The 22,379-nt window shown below is 41.0% G+C and overlaps 2 protein-coding genes across 3 annotated transcripts in view; both read left to right on the forward strand.

Moving 5' to 3' along the window:
* The window catches only part of LOC306985331 (uncharacterized protein), a 250,378-nt gene that overhangs the window by 97,965 nt on the left and 130,034 nt on the right, over window positions 1-22,379 (forward strand). The window lies entirely within an intron of this gene.
* The window catches only part of bmp7b (bone morphogenetic protein 7b), a 60,574-nt gene that overhangs the window by 21,407 nt on the left and 16,788 nt on the right, over window positions 1-22,379 (forward strand). The window contains exon 2 of the mRNA XM_079587462.1: window positions 21,069-21,261. Within this exon, the coding sequence (XP_079443588.1) occupies window positions 21,069-21,261 (193 nt within the window). The remainder of the gene's footprint in view (window positions 1-21,068; window positions 21,262-22,379) is intronic.

Raw genomic sequence — 22,379 nt, forward strand, 5'->3', positions numbered from 1 at the left:
TTAAACTCACCGAGTGGTTAGTGGTGTTCGTTGATGATTATAAACAATATATCGTCACAATATATGATTCCAATCCATTTATTTTGCTATAGTGGAACTATTTTTTCAGACACTTCACAACCGTGTAACTTCCGCTCAATATTTGAATCTGAAGCGTTAGCACACTCCCGACCACTTGATGGCGATAACCGATGTTTATGTCTCGCGGGACACTATCCACTTTTCATAATCCATGTTACAAGTAACAATTAATGAAGGTTTTGTTTGTTTATTTCGCTTACTCTCCCGGAGCACAGTTGCTCTGCTCGCTAGCCTTATGAGAAACAGAAGCGAGCAAAAAGACTACATCGACCAAATGTAAACAGCCCGCTTTCCGTTTCCGGTAGCGCATTTATATTAACGAGCACTCAGTCCTTCAACAGAATTCAATGGGATTTTACAAAATGACGAATAAAACACGACAGAAACTGTATTTCGCAACACTTTTTGTTTCTGGAACATCAACTAACATCACTAATCACTCGGTGAGTTGCACAGTTTTGAAAACTAATGTTAAAGGCTGTTTTAATAAAATTTTCGGACATGCCCATTGACTCCAATGTTAAATGGGTCCATGGCCAATTCTTTTATAGTCAAAAACTCGAGAGAGGAACCATTGTCAAAAAAAATGTTGTCCACCACTCTTGTTCATCCAAAACAAACTACAATATAGACTCAAGGTGTTAAATACCGGAATTATCCTTTAAGCTGGCTGTTTGTTTAAACAGGGAAACAGGCTTTCTTTTAGAATTTTGTTATATTTTTTCGTGTTATATTGTTTATAATGAATTGATTAAGATAAAACTAAGAAGGTTGATGTGTAACTTTAAAAAAATGAACGATGAGGAGGGTAGTGAATGACGTCCCGGGTTAAAGGGTTTAAGGGTTAAAGGTGGGGTAAGCGAAATTTAAAAAACACAGTTTTTTTTAGAGAGCTAAGGCCTGAAAACAGACGCGGACGTTGCTTTGATTCGCTCCACACGTGAGCAACACTGGGTTTGAGTGTCTTTGTGTGTCTGGAGCTGCTGTGCTGTTGGCAACTAACAACCAACTCTTGTTTGTAATTACTAATGTACGTAATTTTTTGTGCTTCCTTGTCATTCTTTCATCATCTGTACTTCATTTTTCTTGAAGCATTATTCTGTTGCGCTTCTGCTATGATAAACAGACATCCACTCTTGGATTGCGTGTGTAACGAAGGGCAGCGAGTGAGAGTCGCGCTGACGATTGTTAAAGAATGCGGCGTTTGGCGTCATTGTTAGCGCACTCGACCCGCTTGCAGGGGGGTCGGGGTTCGAGACCGACTCGGACCGACTTTATTTGGTTAGGATCGGAGTGTGAGTTTTGGAGGCGGAGCAATGAAGAAGGGGCGTGTTTGTTTGGGTTGATTTCAAATATCAACAATGTCCGAAAGCGTTTTTGAAATATCGCTCACCCCACCTTTAAGTAGATCAAATGTGGGAAATGGATTACACTTTACCAATCTGTATAATAGCTTTGCTCTTTTCAAATAATTACACTACAGTAATTACACAAGTCTCTTATTCTCACTTAGGTTGCATTTATTTGGTCAAAAATACAGTACATGTTGTACAGTGAATATGGACAGAGCATGTCTGAATGCTTGTTGCGAGGTGGATTTGAAACACTGGGTGTTGTCGGGCGGTCAGGAGGATGTTGGTGAGCCGTTTAGTGTAGGTTGTAAGTGATGAAGAGTGACATCATCTTTGCAGTTCTTCTCTGTGTGTGTGTGTGTGTGTGTGTGTGTGTGTGTGTGTGTGTGTGTGTGTGTGTGTGTGTGTGTGTGTGTGTAACAACAGCTGCTCTCAGTTTAAATGCTCGTAATCCCACAACTAAACAGGGTGTGCGTGTGTGTGTGTGTGTGTGTGGAGGAAGTGCTTGGTTGAGATGCTCTACAGCTCCAGTGCTTCTTTCCTGTGGCCAACACATGTGAGAGACTGAGACCGGCTGCCAAATTGAGCAGTTGGATCATGTGCCCTTTAGAACAGCTTATTACGGCAGAACGAAATGCAGACAGGAAATGTACCTCATACGTTATAGAGCAAAAACAATGTAGCGACAGTAATTTAATAAAAACAATGAGGGGAATGTAAGTGTGTGTATATGAGCAAGAGACAAAGAGAATTAGAAAGACACGAGGGATAAATAATGTGTGTTTTCATTTGTCTATGTTTGACGGTGTGTTTCCAATTAGAGGTCACATTCATCTCATAATGGCTTTGCGCGCACACACACACACACACACACACACACACACACACACACACACACACACACACACACACACACACACACACACACACACACACACACACACACACACACACACACACACACACACACACACGTGGGATGAATGGGTTTTGGTCTGGCTGTATTGATGTGGTTCAGTGGAGGAAGGAGAGCTTGATTTTTATAGTAATTAAGTGCAGCACATCACAGGAAAATACATTTGTAACATAAAACAGTTATTTTCTGTTACGTACAGTCAGATATTCTCTTTTGTACACTTACATTTTTTTAAGTCATTGCATTAAATAAATGCTTTAGAAGTTTTTTCCATGTTTATATTCATAGTTCATGTTAACTTAATCGCTTGATCAGGTTAACTTGTTTGGTAAGCTAACTAACCGGCGTTAGCGAATGAAACCTTATTGTAAAGTGATACCCATATTTTAAAGAAAGAGAACACAATTCAAGGTTGGGCGATATATGGCCAAAATAAATGTATCACGGTAAAATTTTCATAGAAATCAATATCGATAATTGTCATGATAAATGTCAAATCATTATTTCTTTATAAAGGCAGATTCTTGCTCCATAAATGAAAGTTGTAGAAACCAGACCACAACCAGACCATTAATTGTGGTTTTAAACTCTTTATTGTCAGAACATGACAAACACTTGCCAAACAGGTGAACATTTCACAAATCTGAGGAAGAACATTCAAAACATGTTTGAATTCTTTTACACTTTTCCAGTAATTTTTCCGTAACAAAATAAATATCTTAATAGAAAAATGAATTTCTTAGTTTCTGCATGTTCTAAAGGGTTTCAAGTCTTGAAATAGGTTTGTGTTGCCTGACTTAAATGACACGTATCTTCAGCACAGTTTTCAGCAGTGCTGGCGGCAGTATTAATAGTATTACACGTTTTGTCTCTTATAAATGCACATTTGACAGTGAGTTGACAGAAGTATTAGCTTTAGTTAGGATGTAGATATAATATATTAGTAAATATTTGTTCATTAACAAAAACAGTAATCTGTAAACATTTTTTAACAACCTAATTTTTATATGGTAAAATTGTAATATTCTGACTGTTTTATTAAAATGAACCATTGGTCATCCAGTATCATGAAAAAAATGAACAAATCCACTTACAATTTCATTATTTAATATTTGCATGAATAGATTTCACCAGAGGCAAGATGTAGCGAACCCAAATGCAACTTTAATTAAACATATGATCAAACATAAAACAAAGGCTGGAAACTAGAACAAGCGACAGGAAACATTCAATACTAGACAAAGACACAGGGCAAACATGAGGGCTTAAATACACAAGACTAACGACAAGACAAGGGACACCTGTGAACAATAACCAGATGATTAACCAATGACAAGACACATGGCAGGATCACATGACAAACGGAATCACATGACAAGACAATAACCAGGAACAAGAAACAAAACCCAAACCGTGACAATATTAAAGGCACACTATGTAATTTTTCGCCACTAGAGGTCATTTATTCAAAACAAAGGCATAGCTTGATGACGCCTTGATTTCGCAAAATCATGGAAGTTGTTGTCTTCACCTCTACAGCCGGTGGAGAATATGACGGGATTCGGCAGAAATCATATCCAAGGATGACTGGTGGTAAATATACTCGTGGTAAATCCAGAAAACAAAATTCAAACAAAAAGACTGACTATGTTGAGCTATTCTGAACTGAATTGAACTATTCTGTGATATAGTAGACTCCTCACCTGTCTAATAAAATGTCACGAGGTGACAAAGTGAAAGCGAAACTCCCGAAAGTCCCGTGGATTTTGTGTTCCCCCCGGGACGGTGTCACTGTTCAATTCAATTCAAGTTTATTTGTATAGCGCTTTTCACAATACATATTGTTTCAAAGCAGCTTTACAGAAAATGCATTTCAAAAAATGTACAAACAAAAATACTGTAACACCGGGCTGGTCTGGGTTGTGTATCTGTCACCATAACAACGCTAATGACAGATCGACATCAGGTGTGGGGGATTTACGCTGGGATCTGTGATAGGGCTGTGGAGGCAGATGGACTACATAAAAGGGAAGTGCAGAGACAGTGAAGGGTTGTTCTTTCCTTTGGTGTGTTCCCCCGAGAGAAGTCGGTTTCTTTGGCGGTGTTGCTGATGTGTGGAGGAATCTGAAGTGTGTTGCGGGGGCTCGGCTGTGTGAAGGGTGCAACGGCGATTGAGTGAACACGAGTGAAGACGTCAAGGTATGGAAAGAGAGTGAGATATGGGAATCAAGTGAAGACTGGAGAACGCCATCATCATTGGAAGGGAGATCAGTATTATGATCTTGGGTCTTGTTGAATGTATGCACCTGCACCGAGATGGATGTACAGTTGTGAAGTGTATTGATCACGAGTGTCGTGTCACTTGAGAGTGGGTGGATTGAGCGATCATTGAATTCCTGTCTCTTCTTTCGAGTGTGGGCAAGCGGCGAGGACGCTCTGTCCCCTGTGCCAGTAAGGAGGCACCCAAATCTCCTCGCTATTGGATGAGACTCGATTCAGCACGACAGTGGAAGGAACGATCGTTGGGTGAGTGCTGGCCTTATTGCACTGAGAGAGGGAGAGTGGATATGCAGTGCCTGAATTGATGTGTTTGCACATTATTGGCTTGAAGTGAGGTTGCAGTGTGTGGGGAATATATATACTAACCGCCGTGTACTCACCATCTCGAGATTTCATCGCTGTCACTGAAGAAGGACTCCAGGTGTTTAATGTGAATAATTATCCTTACATGTTGGAATGCTGCGTGCGATCATATAACTTACTCTGTCTGCTCAAATAGAAGAATCTCTCCGACCAGGTTCCTTTACGTGATGCCTGCTGGAAGGAGAGACGGACATTAGAAGTATTCCTCGTCAGCTTGACAGAAGCGCCCCCCCAGCCGTAAGCTCTTGTCACTGTATTGAAGAGAAAATGTATGCACCTGAACTGTTCACTCCGCCTGCTTAGTAGAAGCCGTCCCCCGCCGAGTTCCTGTATGGGAGGGCCGCTTGAAGGAAGATCCTCCGCGCTCAAATAAAGGCACACGTGCTTGGATATTCACCTGTATGGTAGAAGATTCTTTTCTGGCCACCAGTTTCCGCACCGACCACGTCCTGGTCGTTCGACGGCCCAAGAGGGTTGGCTTACCTGGATACTGACCTGTCTGTCTGGCGCAAGATCCTCCGCGATCACGAGACTCTGTCCCGCTCTGCGCCCAAACAAAGGTATACACGCTTGGATATTCACCTGTCTGGTAGAAGTTTCTTTTCTGGCCACCAGCTCCCGCACCGGCCACGTCCTGATCGTTCGACGGTCCAAGAAGGTTGGCTTACCTGGATACTTACCTGTCTGCCCAGCGGAAGATCCTCCTCGATCACGAGATTCTGTCCCGTTTTGCGTCGTGAAGAGGTATACGCATCTGGATACTCATCTGTCTGTCCAAGGGAAGGCCCTCCTCCGTCACGGGACCGCGCTCCGCTAGACGTCTTGAGAAGTTTTACTTACCTGGATACTTACCTGTTCGTCGGGCCGGTGGCCGACTTCCTCCTCCCCTAGTTGTCACGTCCGGGCACGAGCTGCCGTGAAGAAAACTCCACGCCTTCCCGGGGGTCCGAGGTCTGGTCCCGCTCTGGTTGGGGGACACAAGCATAATCAAGACTTTTTAATTAATTTTATTCAATAAACCTTGTTAACTTTTATTAATTTGTCTGCTTGGTCTTTGGTACGCTCCTCGAGGTGGTCCTGGGTTTCAGGGGTGGGTGCAGTCTGGCTTGACCCCCCCGACCTGTGACAAAAACACATAATATATTAAAGTGTCTTTGGTAGTTCCATGGTTTCTACAGAATAAAACCGAAAAATGAGGGTATTGCAGGTATGATGATGTCATTGATAGGCGACGTACGGACACAATCCGTATCCTGGTTAAAATGGCTTATTTCTCACATTTAAACATTCTTAGAAACATTTGGGATAATGTAAGTACACAAAATATATAACATTGTAGTGGTTTTTGGATATTTTGCTCCAAAAATCTTACATAGTGTGCCTAAGTTATAATAATTGTTTATTGAACTGTTGTATAAAAGCAATCTCACACTCGCAGTCCTGCTGTTTGTATCAACACGGCTGCGATTCTCTGTTACTCTTTCTTCTCATTCATCCATGTTTCTTTTCCGCTCGTGTTGAAGCAGTCCTGCACTGCACGGATATATTTACATACAGATAAACTATATAGAAAAAACTCGAACCCCTAGTCTAAACAGTGTAGACATATCAATACATTTTTCATTTTATTGTGACTATCGCTGACATTTACAGTGACAGAATAATAAAACCGTATCCGCAAGTATTACTTCCACAGAACGACACAGGACTTTTACTGAGCTCTTAAGGTATGAAAGGTATAAATGTTATAAGAGTGGAGCACATGCACTCAATCTGCAGAGCTCCAGGTGGGCAACAGGTTTAGCAAGCCTCCGGGTCTCGATCATTACCTCTCATACAAACCAAGTGTATGCTGTGCACGTGTGTGAGACTGCAGAAGCAGGAGTAATGCTAGTAAGTGCTAATGGGATTGTTTGTGTTTGCGTGTATCGGGATGAAAAGGAAAAGCAGTGGAAACGGGCAGCTGTTCAGATGCCTGTGGATTGAGTTTCCCTAGCTGCTCATATAAATGCTCTCTCTCTCTCTTTCTCTCTCTCAGTCATGTTTATTTTACACAGGTAGGACGACCATGCCGTTAGCCACTTGTTTCCTCCCAGAGGAAGTCATAAATGTGCCCGCTTGGGTTTAACTGCGCCCAGCCCTGCTGCTAATGACTGCCATTCATATGTGGAGGAAGAGAGATAGAGGAAGAGATGGAAATGAAGGGATGATAAGCGAAGAGGTGATGTTTTAGAAGCTGCAGGCATCACGGAAAGCTGAGGAGATTATTCCAATGGATTTGTTCTGGTCACCATCCAGAAACAACATGATGCTTCAGACCAGTTCTTACCCTGTCTAGAGGAATGTGAGGAGTTTGCACAACCCACGAAAAAGTTCCAGTTTAGCTCAGGCAGAAGAAACATGATAGATAGATGAGAAGACACCAAACGGCAACCTTCCGTTCTCTCGTGAACACAACACGAAAGTGACTTGAACTGCAATTCATCGACTGGCCACTAGAGACGGGCTCCAAAAGAGAGTCAATCCCATAGACCCCCTATGTTAAAATGCTCAACTTTACAGCAGAAAAAATATGTTTACACATAAACATATACTTGACTGGTACAAAAAGTGGTTTTGGTCTATATAGTTAATTTTGCCCTTCATGACAACTGTGAGTTTTTTTTTTACAGTCTATGGAAACCTCTCACAGTCGCGCTGAAAGTAAAGTAGCAGCAGATCCTTTCTTCTGGATAGTGTACGTCCGAGTGTAAAAAGAAAAATGTAGGGCAGGGACTTGGTTCTGTGCATCAGCTGTTGATTGGATTTATAGATGTGGCCGTTGCACTCAAAAGTGGAAGGAGATGAACTTTAGCTTGCAGAGGCGAGTTTTAAGCAGACTAAATGATTGGAGAAGTTCTGCATATGTCACGAGAATCTGTCGTTTTCATCGGAAGATTGAGCAATAATATATATTTTTAAACATTACAAAGTAATTATTGTTATTATTATTATTATAATTTTTTTACAAATTAAACGTACACATGCATGAATCATTCGCAATAAGATCTATTACATGCATTTAGAAAATACCTACAGTACAGATTTTCATTTCATGTAGACTTTAAAGGAGAACTCCGGTCAATTTTAACATTGAGCTCAATTTTTAGTGAAAGATATATGTGAAAGATATGAATAAAAATTATGTTATTTCAGCCAGCGCAAATACCTGTATTTAGTTCCTGTTTTCGGTCGAAGTCCAAAGTAGTCGATTGTCGAGTTCACGCACATATGTTTAGTTACCAATGATCACGCGCGTGAACTCGACAATCGACTACTTTGGACTTCGACCGAAAACAGGAACTAAATACAGGTATGTGCGCTGGCTGATATAACATCATTTTTATTCATATCTTTCACATCTACTGCAGTCAGATTCACTCGTGTTCACTCTGAAGGAATCACTCAACATGGCTGGGCACTTGTATGACACATCAAGGATGATAAGAGAAATAAAAGCAGGTTTAAAATTAGACCCCATTCAAGTCAATAGGGTGCACATTTTAAAAAGAGGATAACACGGTGTAGGCAACACCGATTTTTGTCGTTGTTCTCTGTATTGACAGCACTCCAAATTTACTAAAAATTGAGCTCAATGTTAAAATTGACCGGAGTTCTCCTTTAAAGGCACAATATGTAAGATTTCTGGATTAAAATATGTAAAAACCACTAGAACAATGTTATATATTTAGCTGACTTCTGTACTTACATTATCCCTAATGTTTCCAACAATGTTTAAATCCAGTGTAACGGCCCCTGTCATTGCGTCGCCAGTCAATGACATTATATCAGCGCTACCCGCGATTTCCAGTTTTACTTCCGTAAAAACCATGGAAAAATCAAAGACACTTTAATATATTGTGCGTTTTATTAGACATGTGAGCAACTGTTTGGGCATCTTTATCAGTTAGTCTTTTTGTTTGAATCTCTTGTTTTATTGATTTACCTTGAGTAACACGTTTGTACCACGCCTCAGTCTATTTTGTCAAGTGGCTAACATAGCATATGTCACAATATGAGGTAAATCTTGTCTTGACAGTATCATTTATAAAACATTATTACATTAGCTCATCCATGAACACTATTTCTGCCTGAGTCCCGTTCGGCTGTGGAGGTGAAGACGGCAACTCCCATGATTCCACACTCCTCAAGCTATGCCTTTGTTACCCAGACAGCAAAATAGTGTCGGCCCAGATTCGGGCCACATCTGGTACATGTGGATTCAACAAGTACCAGATGTGGGCCGGATCTGGGCCGCCACTATGTTGCTGTCTGGGTATTGTTTTGAATAAGCAACCTCTATTGTTATTGTTTTGAATAAACGACCTCTAGTGGCAAAATTTACACTGTGCATCTACAACGGTTATATTTGCTGCACATAATATATGCACCCCCTGGTGGCACAGAAAAGAACTGCAAATCAAAACAAACAATTGACTTGTCACTAAGCCCCGCCTTAAATACATTAAATACATTGTGCATGTTTTGTAGAAACATTAGGGACAGTTCTTACAGTACAATAATGGTATCACCTGGAATCGCTTTCAAAGTGATTGTTTTCAAAGGCTTTTTCAGTTGACAGAGAAGCATTTGTCTTCATTCTGATTTAGTCTTAATTTTTATCATGTTACTGCATATTCAACATGACCTGCCCCAATAGAAAATAGTTTTCGTTGAACTGTTTTATGGGTTTAAAAAAAAAAATGATGCACTACAAAAGAGCATCACAGGACTTTTGTGAAAGAACCGAGGACTGCAGGAGGCTGGAGAGGAGGCTGCTTCACATCTGCTCCACACTGGATAAAGTCCTCTTTAATGTGGAAGCCTTGACAGAGAGATTGAGGGCCGGCTGTGGACCAAGTTCAGAGAGGGTGTGTCTGTCCACAGTGTGCACCTGCGGCGGGCCACGGGTTTGGGGTACAGAGCTTTTGAGGGCTTTATGGATGGCCGACGCACGCTTACTTGTGTCATCACTTCTGGCTGCTCTGAGCCTGGAGATCTTATTTATTGGTTACAGGGTGGAACAGAACAACTGCTGCAATCATTCACTCTCTGTGTGTGTGTCCACGTTTGCAGATGTTTCTTAGAGTAGATTTGCCATGATGTATCTGAAGCCACGTGCATTGTGTTTGTAGCCGTACGTTGTGTGTGTTTGTGTGTGTGTGTGTGTGTGTGTGTACACCTGGTATTCCCTACAATATGGGGACCAAATGTCACCACAAGGATAGTAATACCAGTAAATGTTGACCTTAGGGGGACATTTGTTCTGTCCTCATCAAGAAAACAGCTCATATATCATACCAAATGAAGTGTTTTGAAAATATAAAAAAATATAAAAATGCAGAAAGTTTTCTGTGATTGGTAGGTTTAGGGGTAGGAGGATAGAATATACAGTTTCTACAGTATAAAAATCATGATATCAAAGAATAGTCCCCATAAAACATGGAAATCAGTGTGTGTGTGTGTGTGTGTGTGTGTGTGTGTGTGTGTGTGTGTGTGTGTGTGTGTGTGCGCGTGTGTGTGTGTGTGTGTGTGTGTGTGTGTGTGCGCGCGTTTGTGTGATCTCATTTACTGTGAGGCCGCACATGTGCTCAGACAATGACGCCAAATTAACTAGGGAAAAAATGTGAAGAGACTCTTATTAAATAGCTCAACTATGACACTCCTCTGGTCTTGCTCTGCTGATGCCATTGATGAACAGGTGGCCGTTTGAATCATTTGTTTCTGGTTTGGTCGAAAGCATTCAGAACACTGTGTAATTTTGAAGACACTGCCAAATTGCCCGTCACCTAGATTCCTGTTCTCATAGGATCTTCTCCAGAACTGCATGAACACAGTGGATCCAAAAAAGTATTTGAACAGTATTTAACAGTATTGGTCTAGTAGTTAAACTATCATAACATGAGTTTCCTAGTCAGAAATCGGATATGAAAAGCCTCTCAAGTCATATTTATGACTGGGAAACTCTGAGATAATTTGTGCAGCATGTCTCTATGGGTGTCTGTGCTCTGGTCTACATTATCAGGAGTGTGTGTGCTTGTTTTTTCAAGCACATTCCTGTAGGTATGGTTTAATGGTGTAAGGGTGAAGCAATGACATGACACACGTCATCCATTAAAATCTACAGAGAAATGGAAAAGCACTTAGACCAAACTTTTTGATCTTCCCAGACAGAGGTAGAGAAAGACTCAGTAAAGAGAGATGTGTGTAAGAGTCAGCGAGACACAGATATAAAACTGTAAAAAAGTCTTGCTTTGATGCACAATTAAAATAAGGTCCAAGTTAAGTGACAAAGAAAAAATCTGCACGCACCTGCCAAATCTGTAGCCTTGTCAATGCACTCATGGTTCTCACTTGAGTGAACTGAATTCACATTTAGCTGGCAACATTTTGAAACCCGTTGGATCTAACAACTGTTAGCTCATATGTTCCATCATATTAGGCCATGGTGCTCATACAGACAAGGTGAGTTTGAATCTAGCAAGCAACCGTTCCTGTTGTTATTTGTCCCTCTTCTCACCATCATTTCCTCTCCCCTCTCATTTGAACTCTGCCAGAAAGTGGACCTTGAAGGCCAGACTTTATGCTTTAATGTCAGATGGAGTTTGATTGCCTGTTAACATTCATAAGCTGAAATATATTTCTACCAGAAAGACTCGGGAGAATTATTTCAACAATCGTACATTTATTGACATCTCAGCAAGCTGATAATATACAAAGTCATTTGGCGTAGGCCCCGTCCGTAGTGCATAATCCGAGGGTATCGGATCTGCAATTCCTGCCTGAAGATGAAGGCAGGGGCGCAGCCGACCCCCCCGGCAGGTATGGACAGGACCATCCTGGTGGTGGTGGGGAGGATGGGGGTAATCGTCGCTTCAGTATCTGCGAACTCAAACATGTGTCAGTACCGAGCTTTTATACAGTGAGCATAAGAATATGATTGGATAGAAGTGAAGCAAAAGTTAACGTAGTAATTGAGTCTTCCCGGCAGAACTTATGCTAAAGCTTTCATATCTCTTTGAAAGTGAATCCATTTATTTCTGTTATATACGATATTTTCCACTTGTGTGGATGCTAACATAGTTATCATTATAGTTATCTTTACATTTGTCATTCTTGGTGTGAACGAGCCTTTAGAATCCATAGCATGTGTTGAATGATACAGGTTAGTGCAGCTGTCAGATGTGCATGAACTCTATTTCTTGCTTTAAACCCATAAAAGTATTACAAGAAAGAACCATCTTTGTCAAAGAGGCTTTACTACTGTAGAGGTCTAGGTGTCTCTGTTAGAGCTGTTGCTCTGTGCCAAGCGGGCACAGGTGGCCCTGGTGTTACGTCTGCCCTGCGAGGGGGCACCCTGGGGGTTCAATGGAAGGGCAGCTCTGAATTAGAACGGTGTGTAAACAATTCCAGTCCTCTGAGAAGAGCGGGACAATGAGACACGGAATGCCCCCTGCTAATCGTCACTGCTGGGTAACTGGATCCATGCGCGCTCTCCCTCTCTCGCTTTCACCTTACTGCACAGTAGGGCCTTTGTGCTGTTTGCTGCCATTCTAAAGGCGGTATGAAAGGGGGATGAGGAAAGGTAGTGGACGGAGAGGGCAAAGGATGGGCAGAAAGATGATGAAAGGATCTGAAGGAGGAGATGAGGGAAGATGAAGGGAGAAAGGGATGAAGGGACAGAGAGTAACTGAGGATAAATGAGGTGAGCAGGTAATAAACCAATGGTTCACGACTGCTGGGTGTCGACCTAAAAATGGGGGTCTGTTCTGTTACAGTCATCAGGGAAAGGTAATGCTAAATGCAAATAATAACATGCAACCATAAACACAAAATAGACTTATTAGCTTCTGAAAATGAGGAGAAACCACTTGCCATATCTTTTGTTGTTGATGCCACAGGTTTTGTGGACTGTGATAACCTTCTCTCCCCTTCTCTCTCCTCAGTCTGTTTTAGCTTTTTGTGTCATTCATTGTCTGAAGGAGATGTGCAGGCGTGCCCAAGGCCATCTCATTCCCTTTTCGTGTAAAGACATTCCCTTTCGAGGGAACTCAATGCTGTTTCATGGTGTTGACACTATGGGAATGTTAATACCAACTACGCCATGCTGAGAGACCAGGGCTCCAGACTGCGACCAAAATTTGAGAGTGTGCGACTGAATTTTACATCCAGTCGCACATGTGCGACCAGTAAATTAGTCCCTTTTTTTTCTACACGTTAAACGTGGAAGGGGCTTATCAATGAATCCGGAATGTGTGGCAGTGCAAGAAGAATAGGGAATGGCCACTGTAAGTGGCTAATGTGTGGAGGGGGAGGGTCCTAGAGATAATCGAGCGCACGTTTAAACGTCTGTAGGAAGGAGACGGAGACAAATATCACAACCTGCTATGTGCGTCTGAGCAACGAGCAAGCGAACTATTGACTCGTTCTGCGGCTAGTGTGCCAGTTAAATTCACTTGCTGGCTTCTAAAATAAAACATTACAACAGCGATAATAATAAAAAAACGTGAAGAAAACGATTACTCTTTGTGCATTGTTCAATGTGAGTGCCAAATGCTCGAACATGACCTGTCATTTACGCCGTCATCACCCGGGAGTTGATAGCGCACGAGCGCAGGCGAGACCAGAACTGCAGATGTTACCATCGGTGTTTAAACTAAACTCATTTATTTTGCCAATGCAAACATTCAAGAGCAAGACGCGAAAGAGAACTCGCGTCTAGATTTGTGCGCGCGTGTGTGTGTGTGTGTGTGTGCGCGCCCGCGCGTGTCTATGTGTATGCGTAGGTTACTCATCTCGGACAGCGCGCAAATATTATCTTTCAAGTTATCTTTCAAGTCTTGCTCTTGAATGGACAAATTCACACAAAAAGTATGTCAACATGTCCGTCTTGATGAGTATCCTAGCAGACAGTATCTGTTATGCCTTAAGTGAACATGTATGAAGAAAGACACTCTATCGGTGTAGGCCTACTGAATCAGTTCTGAATTAAATAGCTTTTGTAACTTTAATAAGGATTCATCTTTAATTTATACAGTCAAATATGCAATGTTATTTTTGATTATTTTATTCAATTTCTGTACCTGAAAACTAATGTTAGACCTACCTGAAAAGCATAGTTTATTTTATTAGTAGGCTAGGCTATCTTTGCTCTATTGTATTTATTTGTGCTTTTGCTTGTGGTTTGATTATTTCTTAATTTTTTTGACAGTAGTCTTTTTTTCCCCTGAACATAACACATACCGAATCATACCGAAACCGTGAACCTAAAACCGTGATACAAACTGAACTGTGAGCTATTTGAAATGTTGCAGCCCTAGTACAGTGTCACAGTCGGATGATGATTCAGAGTGAGAGGTTTTAGTGGCAAAAAAGGCCGAACCCACCATTTTCGGGAAGACTGGCTGCGAGAATTCAGCTGGTTGAGGTAGTACTGTAAGGAGACGAATACCATGAACTGCGAATGTTGCAGTCGCTACCCCATAACTGCGGGGAACACAAAGTTTGCCGACAGTGCAGGCACTTCACAGTTTAAACACAATACTCTATTTAATAACAAAGCATAGAGTAGCCTATGCGGTGTTAATAAATCAATTGCCGGTTGCTTTTAGAAGACAAGAGGCTGTAACGTTAAATCAGAGCGCAAAGGCATTGTAATTTCTGCATCTATTATCAAAGTATTTATTAGTAATACACTGGAAATTAGTAGAAATGTGAATATTTGGTTAGTATGTTGATTTACGGTGTGTGCTCCTAAATTTCCTGGTTGTGCTCCTAAAATTTTCAGTTAGGGGCCACTGTGCTCCTAGGGAAAAAAGTTAGTCTGGAGCCCTGTAGACTATATGCTGCAGCTAATCTGTGAACTGCGCACAATCATAGTGAGCTAGCCTAGGCATAACAACTCTATGGCCGAGGCCGGAGTTGAGCATCAACACTTCACTGGGCGCATCCTATGCGACTTATACAACAGCCTCATTCCCTAATAGCCAGTGACAACAGGTGCTAGGAAAGAAATACCAGAGCTCCATGCTCCTATACTTACCTTATCCCTATTTTAGCAAAGGAACTCCAGCACAGGTAGCCTGACTTCCAGAAAGCGGCACAGGCACCTGCCTAGAGCTCAGGATCAGAGTCACCACTATGTTCCAGTAGTATGCTTAGTCCAAAGACAAGGGTCACTTTCTCACCACAGAAAGTGACCCTCACATAGGGGAGCATACAACCCTAATTAAAACCCCAATAAAGTATTGGGAAGGGAGACAAAATGAGAGAATGGGAACTAGAATGCCTGCCTAGATATCTCTCATTCCTCCAGCTCTACATCTTACTTTCACCTTTCAGGGAGCGGCACACAAGGCACATCTCAGCTTGTCTCGCTGCTGTACAGGGCAGCATACAAGAGGATGGTTGGTAATGCAGTACGGCCCATCCTCAGCACTGCCAAGCTCATACTGGTCTGTTCACCAAAGGCGGCAAACTCATCCATAGGCGAGTGTAACACCACACTTAAACCCCAACTAATAATTGGGGAGGGAGACAGAATGAGAAATTGGGACGCTACTGTATGTGACCAGCCCATAATAATTTCCATTTATCATCTCTATACCCTAGGAATAGAGTAAAGATACTTTCAGAAGATCCATAAGGAATAGTTTTTCTTTTCTATTCATTAACTCTGGTGACAAACTGGAGTGAGGGATACTTTCACGAAGTTATCTACTTCTTACTATTGACCGACCACCGGCCATAAGTGGAGACGGTGATAAAAAAAAGTGTATTTGTCCATTCCCAATCTTAACTAAAATATTGTTATTACTCGGTATATAAGTGTGCCAGCGTGCCTCATACTCCAGATACTGGAGGAGAGCAAAATACAACATATTCCAGCTCTCAGCAGCACCAATTTTGAAGGACCGTGCTGACACAGAAAATGTATTTCCGTCTGTCCAAGTACCGTTTACAGACGCACTACACAGGCAACAGAGAGAGTGGTCCTCTCGAGCTCTGGGAACGGAGCGAGGTGTGTGGCGGGAGTGTTAATGAGAGTTCTCGAGTCCCACGGAGGAGCTCTGGAAGGATAAAAGGAGAAATGACGACGGTGGAAGATGAGAGAGGACCAGGCCTGGGACATTTATGTTGTTGTTTTAATAAGTTTATATGCGTCAGTTGTCTGTGACAGACTTACTTTCGTTTTGTTTTGCTTGTTTACAGTATATTATTATCAAAGTTACGTTGACCGTTCGCCAGTTCCTACCTCCTTCCCTGAACTATGAACTTCATTACGATATGGTTACAGCGAGGTCAACTGCTTATCACCCCCTGTCACACTGGAGGGAGGACAACCCAAAAGTGAAGGGGTCGCATCATTTCACCGCGACCACTCCTTCAGTAAGCTCTTGCCTCAGCAGTTTACTGCTAACACCTCCAGATATATAAAGGGAGGGCAACCAAAAAGTGAGGATCTTTATACCGTGACCAGCCCTTCTATGAAACAGTTGTCTCTCAGCTTTTTTTTTACCAGCTGTGCTGGAAGAAGGTTAGCTGAAGAGTGAAGGGGTCGCATCATGTCAACGTGACCACTCCTTCACTCCTTCATTCTCATTGGTCTAAGAGAATTAAGCTAGAACAGAGCTTCATATGGCAAATGCAAATGCTCTCCATTGATGCAGTGCCATAAGAGCCTCCAGCTCCAGTGAGAGCTAAACGCGCTGCATGCACACGCTGGATTTTATCCCTAGAGAATCAAGCAAGAACAAAAGTTCTTACTGCAAATGCATCACAATGAGCGCATCCATCTCCCTCGAACACACTCCAGATTATCTTTAAAGGGGTCATGACATGAGAAACCAAATTTGCCTTGATCTTTTGGTATATAAGAGGTCTTTGTACCATTAAAACGTCCTGCAAGTTTCATAGCTTAAGACGTCCTCCCCATTATAAACGAATCATTTATTTAATCAAGCTCTAAATACAGCTCGTTCTGGATTCATGGTAAGAAGTGACGTCACGTTACGAAGTGATGTACCAGCGTTTGCATATAGACCGCCTCCAGCACAAGACAACTACGCTTTAAGCGCAAGACAACTACGCTCATTTCGTATCGTTGTCGCGCCGCACGCCTCACAAGTGTTCAGTCGACGGACAGCGAGTGGCCCCTTTAATGCACGCAAACAAAGCGGCTCCTGACGATAAAAAAAAACTGATGACGTCTAATGCAGGCGCCCTTTTATACGCATGGGCTGTGATTGGTGTGTTTTACACATTCTTCAGACACTGGTCACGCCTGGATGTATTCCCATAGTGTCAACACTATGATGCAGCATCCTTTTTTCTCGAAAGGGAACTTTCATTTCTTGGAAACCTTTTTCTTTTCTTTTATTTAAAATGGCATTAATATTATTATTTTTATTATCTATTAAATGTATTACTCTAACAGTTTGAAAAAAAAACTGCTTCAGTGATGATTAATATATTAAAAACTGTTCAAGTGGTGCAGCCAATATGTTCATGTTCAAAGTTGGCCAACATGCAGAAAATACAGGAAAAAACTAACAGGATATGATATCATCTTGAGGACCACTGCAAACCCTCATGACTATGTCATGGTAAAAAAACCACTTGAAATACAAGGTCCTTTATTGAATGAGGCAATGTTACTGAGGAAGAATAATGTCATGTGGTATGACTCCACAAAAACTTAAAAATTAGAAAATTATATGTAGGAATGAATAATTCATGATATTTGTAAAACATAATTTACCTTAAATACATTTTTATTACTATTTTTTATTTATTATATTTGCATATATTCAACTTGTTAGTACTTGGGTATACCACATGACATTTTTTTTAACTTTCTTGACAATTTTATACGTTTTCAAGAAACATGAATACAAAAAGGACATTTCTAAGACCTACTGTAGAAAATAGTTTTTTCTTTATTATGAACACCCTTCATAATAAAATATCATTGACCCAAATAAATTTGGTACTGAGTTGGCTTGGCCTTTGATGTCCAATGTAAAACCAATTGAGAACCAGAATAGATTACATACTCTGGGAATCAGCAAAGAGGAATACAACTTAATTTTCGCACAGTTCAGTCTCTTCAGACCATGATTCACTGCTCTCAGTAGAGCTATGAGGATGACAGCTGCTCTCACTGGCTCTGATGCACTGACTGCAGAGTCAACAAGGCTGCTATTGTCTGTGTGTGTGCAGTACTCTCACACAGTGATAAAAGACTGAAGAGGAGCCAAAGAAAGACAGAGAGCTATCTTCAGTCCTTGACAGGGCTTATCAATCACTGAAAAGTGAGAGTTCGGCACATTAGACAACCTCTGAGCACAATGAGCACATTGCACACCAAATACTGTAAGCTCACCTGTATCGGACAGTGAAGATCATTATGTACCACAAGCAGAATAAAAAAAATCAACAAATAAATAAGACATGCAATTTTTCTACAATGGCTTCACTATCGTTAACCCTATAAAACCTACTGTTTCTTTTTTTGGATACACAATTTTATAAGGCCTCTAAATTATCAAAATATCAAATGTACTAATCAATCAAATCTACTACATTGCTTTTGTCAGATTAAAAAAGTTTCTATTTTTTAGCAAGGGAAATGCCTTTTAACATAATTCTAAAAATGTCCCCCTTCAGGTCGTGATACACGTGTTTGAGCTGTGAAATATTTACTAATTCTTATAAAGTAAACATAAGAATAATATTTCAAGATGAACACTTACTGGACTGAAACAACTTAGGTTTATTTGATTATCCACAAATAGTATTTGATAAAAAATCACATTAAAATGTAAAAATCAAATATGATCCATCAGGCTTTTGAGGAACGGTTTTGTTAATCTCTCAATCATCATTGTTTTGCACTGAAATATATGTTTTGCCCCCACACTAAAAACTACAGAGCTTTGATCATATAACTATGAAAATTATTTAACTATTATCTTACTCATACATATTATTGGGAGATATACTGTAGATTGACAACTGATATTATTTATATGAATTTTATTGAAGTAATCTGCTAGTTATAAAGATCTTACACAATAGCGATCAACATTTTTAATATAAATTTACCTAGAGCTTCTGTCAGGTCAGTTTGAAGTTACCCATTCTTGTAATGTTTGGAAAGATATGCCAACTAAAAGTATTTTTCTTTACATTATTACGTAGTTACACCCGATGCCAGCCTTTCAAATTTCACCAGGTTTTCCCAACTTAAAATGCCATAATTAGCAAAGATGTCATGATGATTGTGCAATTTAGTACCTTATCCTGTCCAAAAAACCTAAAAAAAAACCTAAGCCCAACGATTCTTCCTCTAAATCCACACTTTTGTGATGTAACACCACTTTGTCTGATGGACAGAATTCTGCAGTAGAGTTCGCTTCAGTGCGGGTCTGCAAGTGTGCATCCAGGGTGCACATCGGCCACAAAGGAGGCACTCTGAAACCTAAAATTACCAATGGGATATCCTACAGTCTTTTGAACTCCACAAGACTGCAATATAGTGTGCCATTTAGGACAGGGCCTTGGAGTAATAAGTATCAGAATGTTACCCTTAAGGCATTACTGTGAACCTTTATGTGAAAGGTACAGAGGTCCCGTACTACCCCAGCGACAAGCTGTTGTACCACTAAAGGTAACATTTTTGCACATTTATTTTGAGAGTGCATCTTTTTAACCTTTTGACCCCAGTGCTTGTATTATACTAGCTTTAACGTGTCTGTGGTCTGCCAGGGACTGTATTTAGCTGAGATGGGCCACTGGGTTTTACAATGAATGGGAGATATTGGATTGCCCCAGACAAAAATATTTTTACAACCTGGTACTAAAAGTGGGTTTGGTCAATATAGTTAATTTTGCCCTTCATGACAACTGTGAGGGGGAAGGGCAAATTTTTAATAAAAAAAAAATATCTGTTTAAATTATATAAAGCCTTAAAGTTCTGCATAATTAAGTCCCGTGAGTGGGCTTGAGTGACATGTGGATTGCCGCTGCTGTCACTTCTAGCCGTTTGTCTGCTTTCTGTTAGACGTCACCTCAGCTAATCTGCATTTTTTTGCCAATTTTCGGTTATCCAGGAGTGACGCGCTGCCAAGATGGCGACGGCCGGCTCCGCCCACTTTGGGCTTCAAAATTCTCTTCAGAAACCTATGGGTGACGTTATGGACAATACGTCCATATTTTTTTTTACAGTCTATGGGTGAAACTTGCGTTTAGCCTTTGCTCTGCTCCACATTGCATTGGCTGGACCAACCTAAGTTTTACAGTTGTTTTAGCTATTTGAAGAAACATGTTTATGATACTATTCGATTTTATTGCTGATTTGAAATGTATCCATATTTCCACATTTATTTAGATAGGAGCTGTAAAATATCTGATTGACCATTCCTCAAAACATCTTCTTTTATCTTCAACCAAAGAAGGAAGATCATACCAGTTTGTAAACACATGAGTAAATGATGACAGAGCTTTACTTTTGGGTTGAACGATTTCTTTATTTCAAGTTCCTTGGCTACCAAAACACTCCAGGCTCAGTGTCAGATTCTGCCCTCTTTACGAAAAACATTAAGTTTTTACGATGATAAAATGTAAACACAATTCGATTAGCCGATTTGAATCAAGTCCCAAGCTCACAAAATGTGAGAGATGTCTTCTGCCTCACAGAGTCCAGATGATATGGAGGAAGGAGTGAAAAGGAAAAAGAGAGAAAGGGCTTGAGAAAAAGAGAGACACATAAAGCTGTCTGCAGGACTATGTCTCAATCAGTGGCTCTGGAGAGTTCAAACATCTGTCTAGAAATGTGCTCTGTGTTTATGCATGAAAAACCAGAATGGGGTGGCTTGAATTGGCTGCAGCCAGCAATAGTGCAAACGAAGGTGACATTTGAGTTCACGTGTAAATGAGTACAGTGTAAATGTCAAGCTAACCTTTCACTGCGGTGGAAATGTTTTGACACTGTTTCGAAGCGCTGATGCATCTCTTTCACTGTTTATCTTGTACAGTTGAACACGATAAGGAGTTTTTGCCAGTGAGGCGCCATCACAGAGAATTCCGATTTGACCTGTCGAAGATTCCCGAGGGTGAGGCGGTGACTGCGGCCGAGTTCCGGATCTACAAGGACTTTGTTCCAGAACGCTTTGACAATGAGACCTTCCGCATCAGCGTCTACCAGGTGCTGGAAGAACACTCGGACAGGTATGTCTACATTCGATACCGCATCATTCATGTTAAGGGCTCCAAGCAAGAAGCACTCAGGGAAGCAAACACATATCTGTCGTCGGACACTAGGGGGTGGTATAATAAGGTCTTTCACACATTCTGCTAACACCAGGATTAACTTTTTATTACTCTGAATCCTTGGGTCAACATCTGAAAATAATGTTCTTGTCAGTTTCGTTTCCGCATATATTTTTAAAACCCTACTTATTCGAACACCTCTTAGGCCGTTCATCTGATCTTCAGCAAATTTGGCACACTGCAAGGGACTGTGCTGGCAAAATCATTTTGATTTGAAGAAGTGTTGCAAACGTAATGCAACTTTTTGAAACTTTATATACATAAACCACAGGACATTGAGGACACACTCCAAGTCATAAAAATGACATAACTGCTGCAACTGAAAATCCTTAATAATGCCATTACCGTATGATCGGTGAAGTTTAAAATTGGTGTGCATCTTCTCTGGTGGACATACCAACATATCCTCTATTATTACTATTATTATCAAACTTCGGCGACTAATAACGCCAAATATGAATGGTCTACTGTTACAAAAATGGGTCATGTGAAAATTAGTGTGTGTTAAAAAAATTGTGAAAGTCTTTAAAGTCCCTGTAAAGTCAGAATTATTATATGTTCTGAGTTTGTCACACCACAGAAAAATGTGTTATTAGCCACCCAGCCAAATTTTGAATGATAAAAAAGCTACCAAGTAAATAAAATAAGCTATCAAAATCTTGAAAAAATTAGTAGTATTCTCTGCTCTCAAACGCTGGGGGCGTGTCCGCTGGCTGCAGTGAAACCACGCCCACTCGCGGGACGGGAGGATGAAGGCCGAGGCGGGAGATAGTCGGTTCGGCCACATTCACCAGTAACAGCGGATTATCAGTGAATCCCAGTTGTCTCCGACGAAAGTTTATAAAACTATCCTGTGTAAAATGACCACCACAGAGGCGGGTGCTGGTGGTGATCCTCAGCTCTCCGTCAAGGTGGCTCTTGACAAAATGAATCTTCCTCTTCTTGATATGGTCGTTTTTAAGAAATTTAAAGTGCCCCCGAAATTGGTTGATCATTATGCATATCCATATCCACAA

This window comes from Phoxinus phoxinus (genome assembly GCF_949152265.1).
Source record: "Phoxinus phoxinus genome assembly, chromosome: 18".
Taxonomy (NCBI): domain Eukaryota; kingdom Metazoa; phylum Chordata; class Actinopteri; order Cypriniformes; family Leuciscidae; genus Phoxinus; species Phoxinus phoxinus.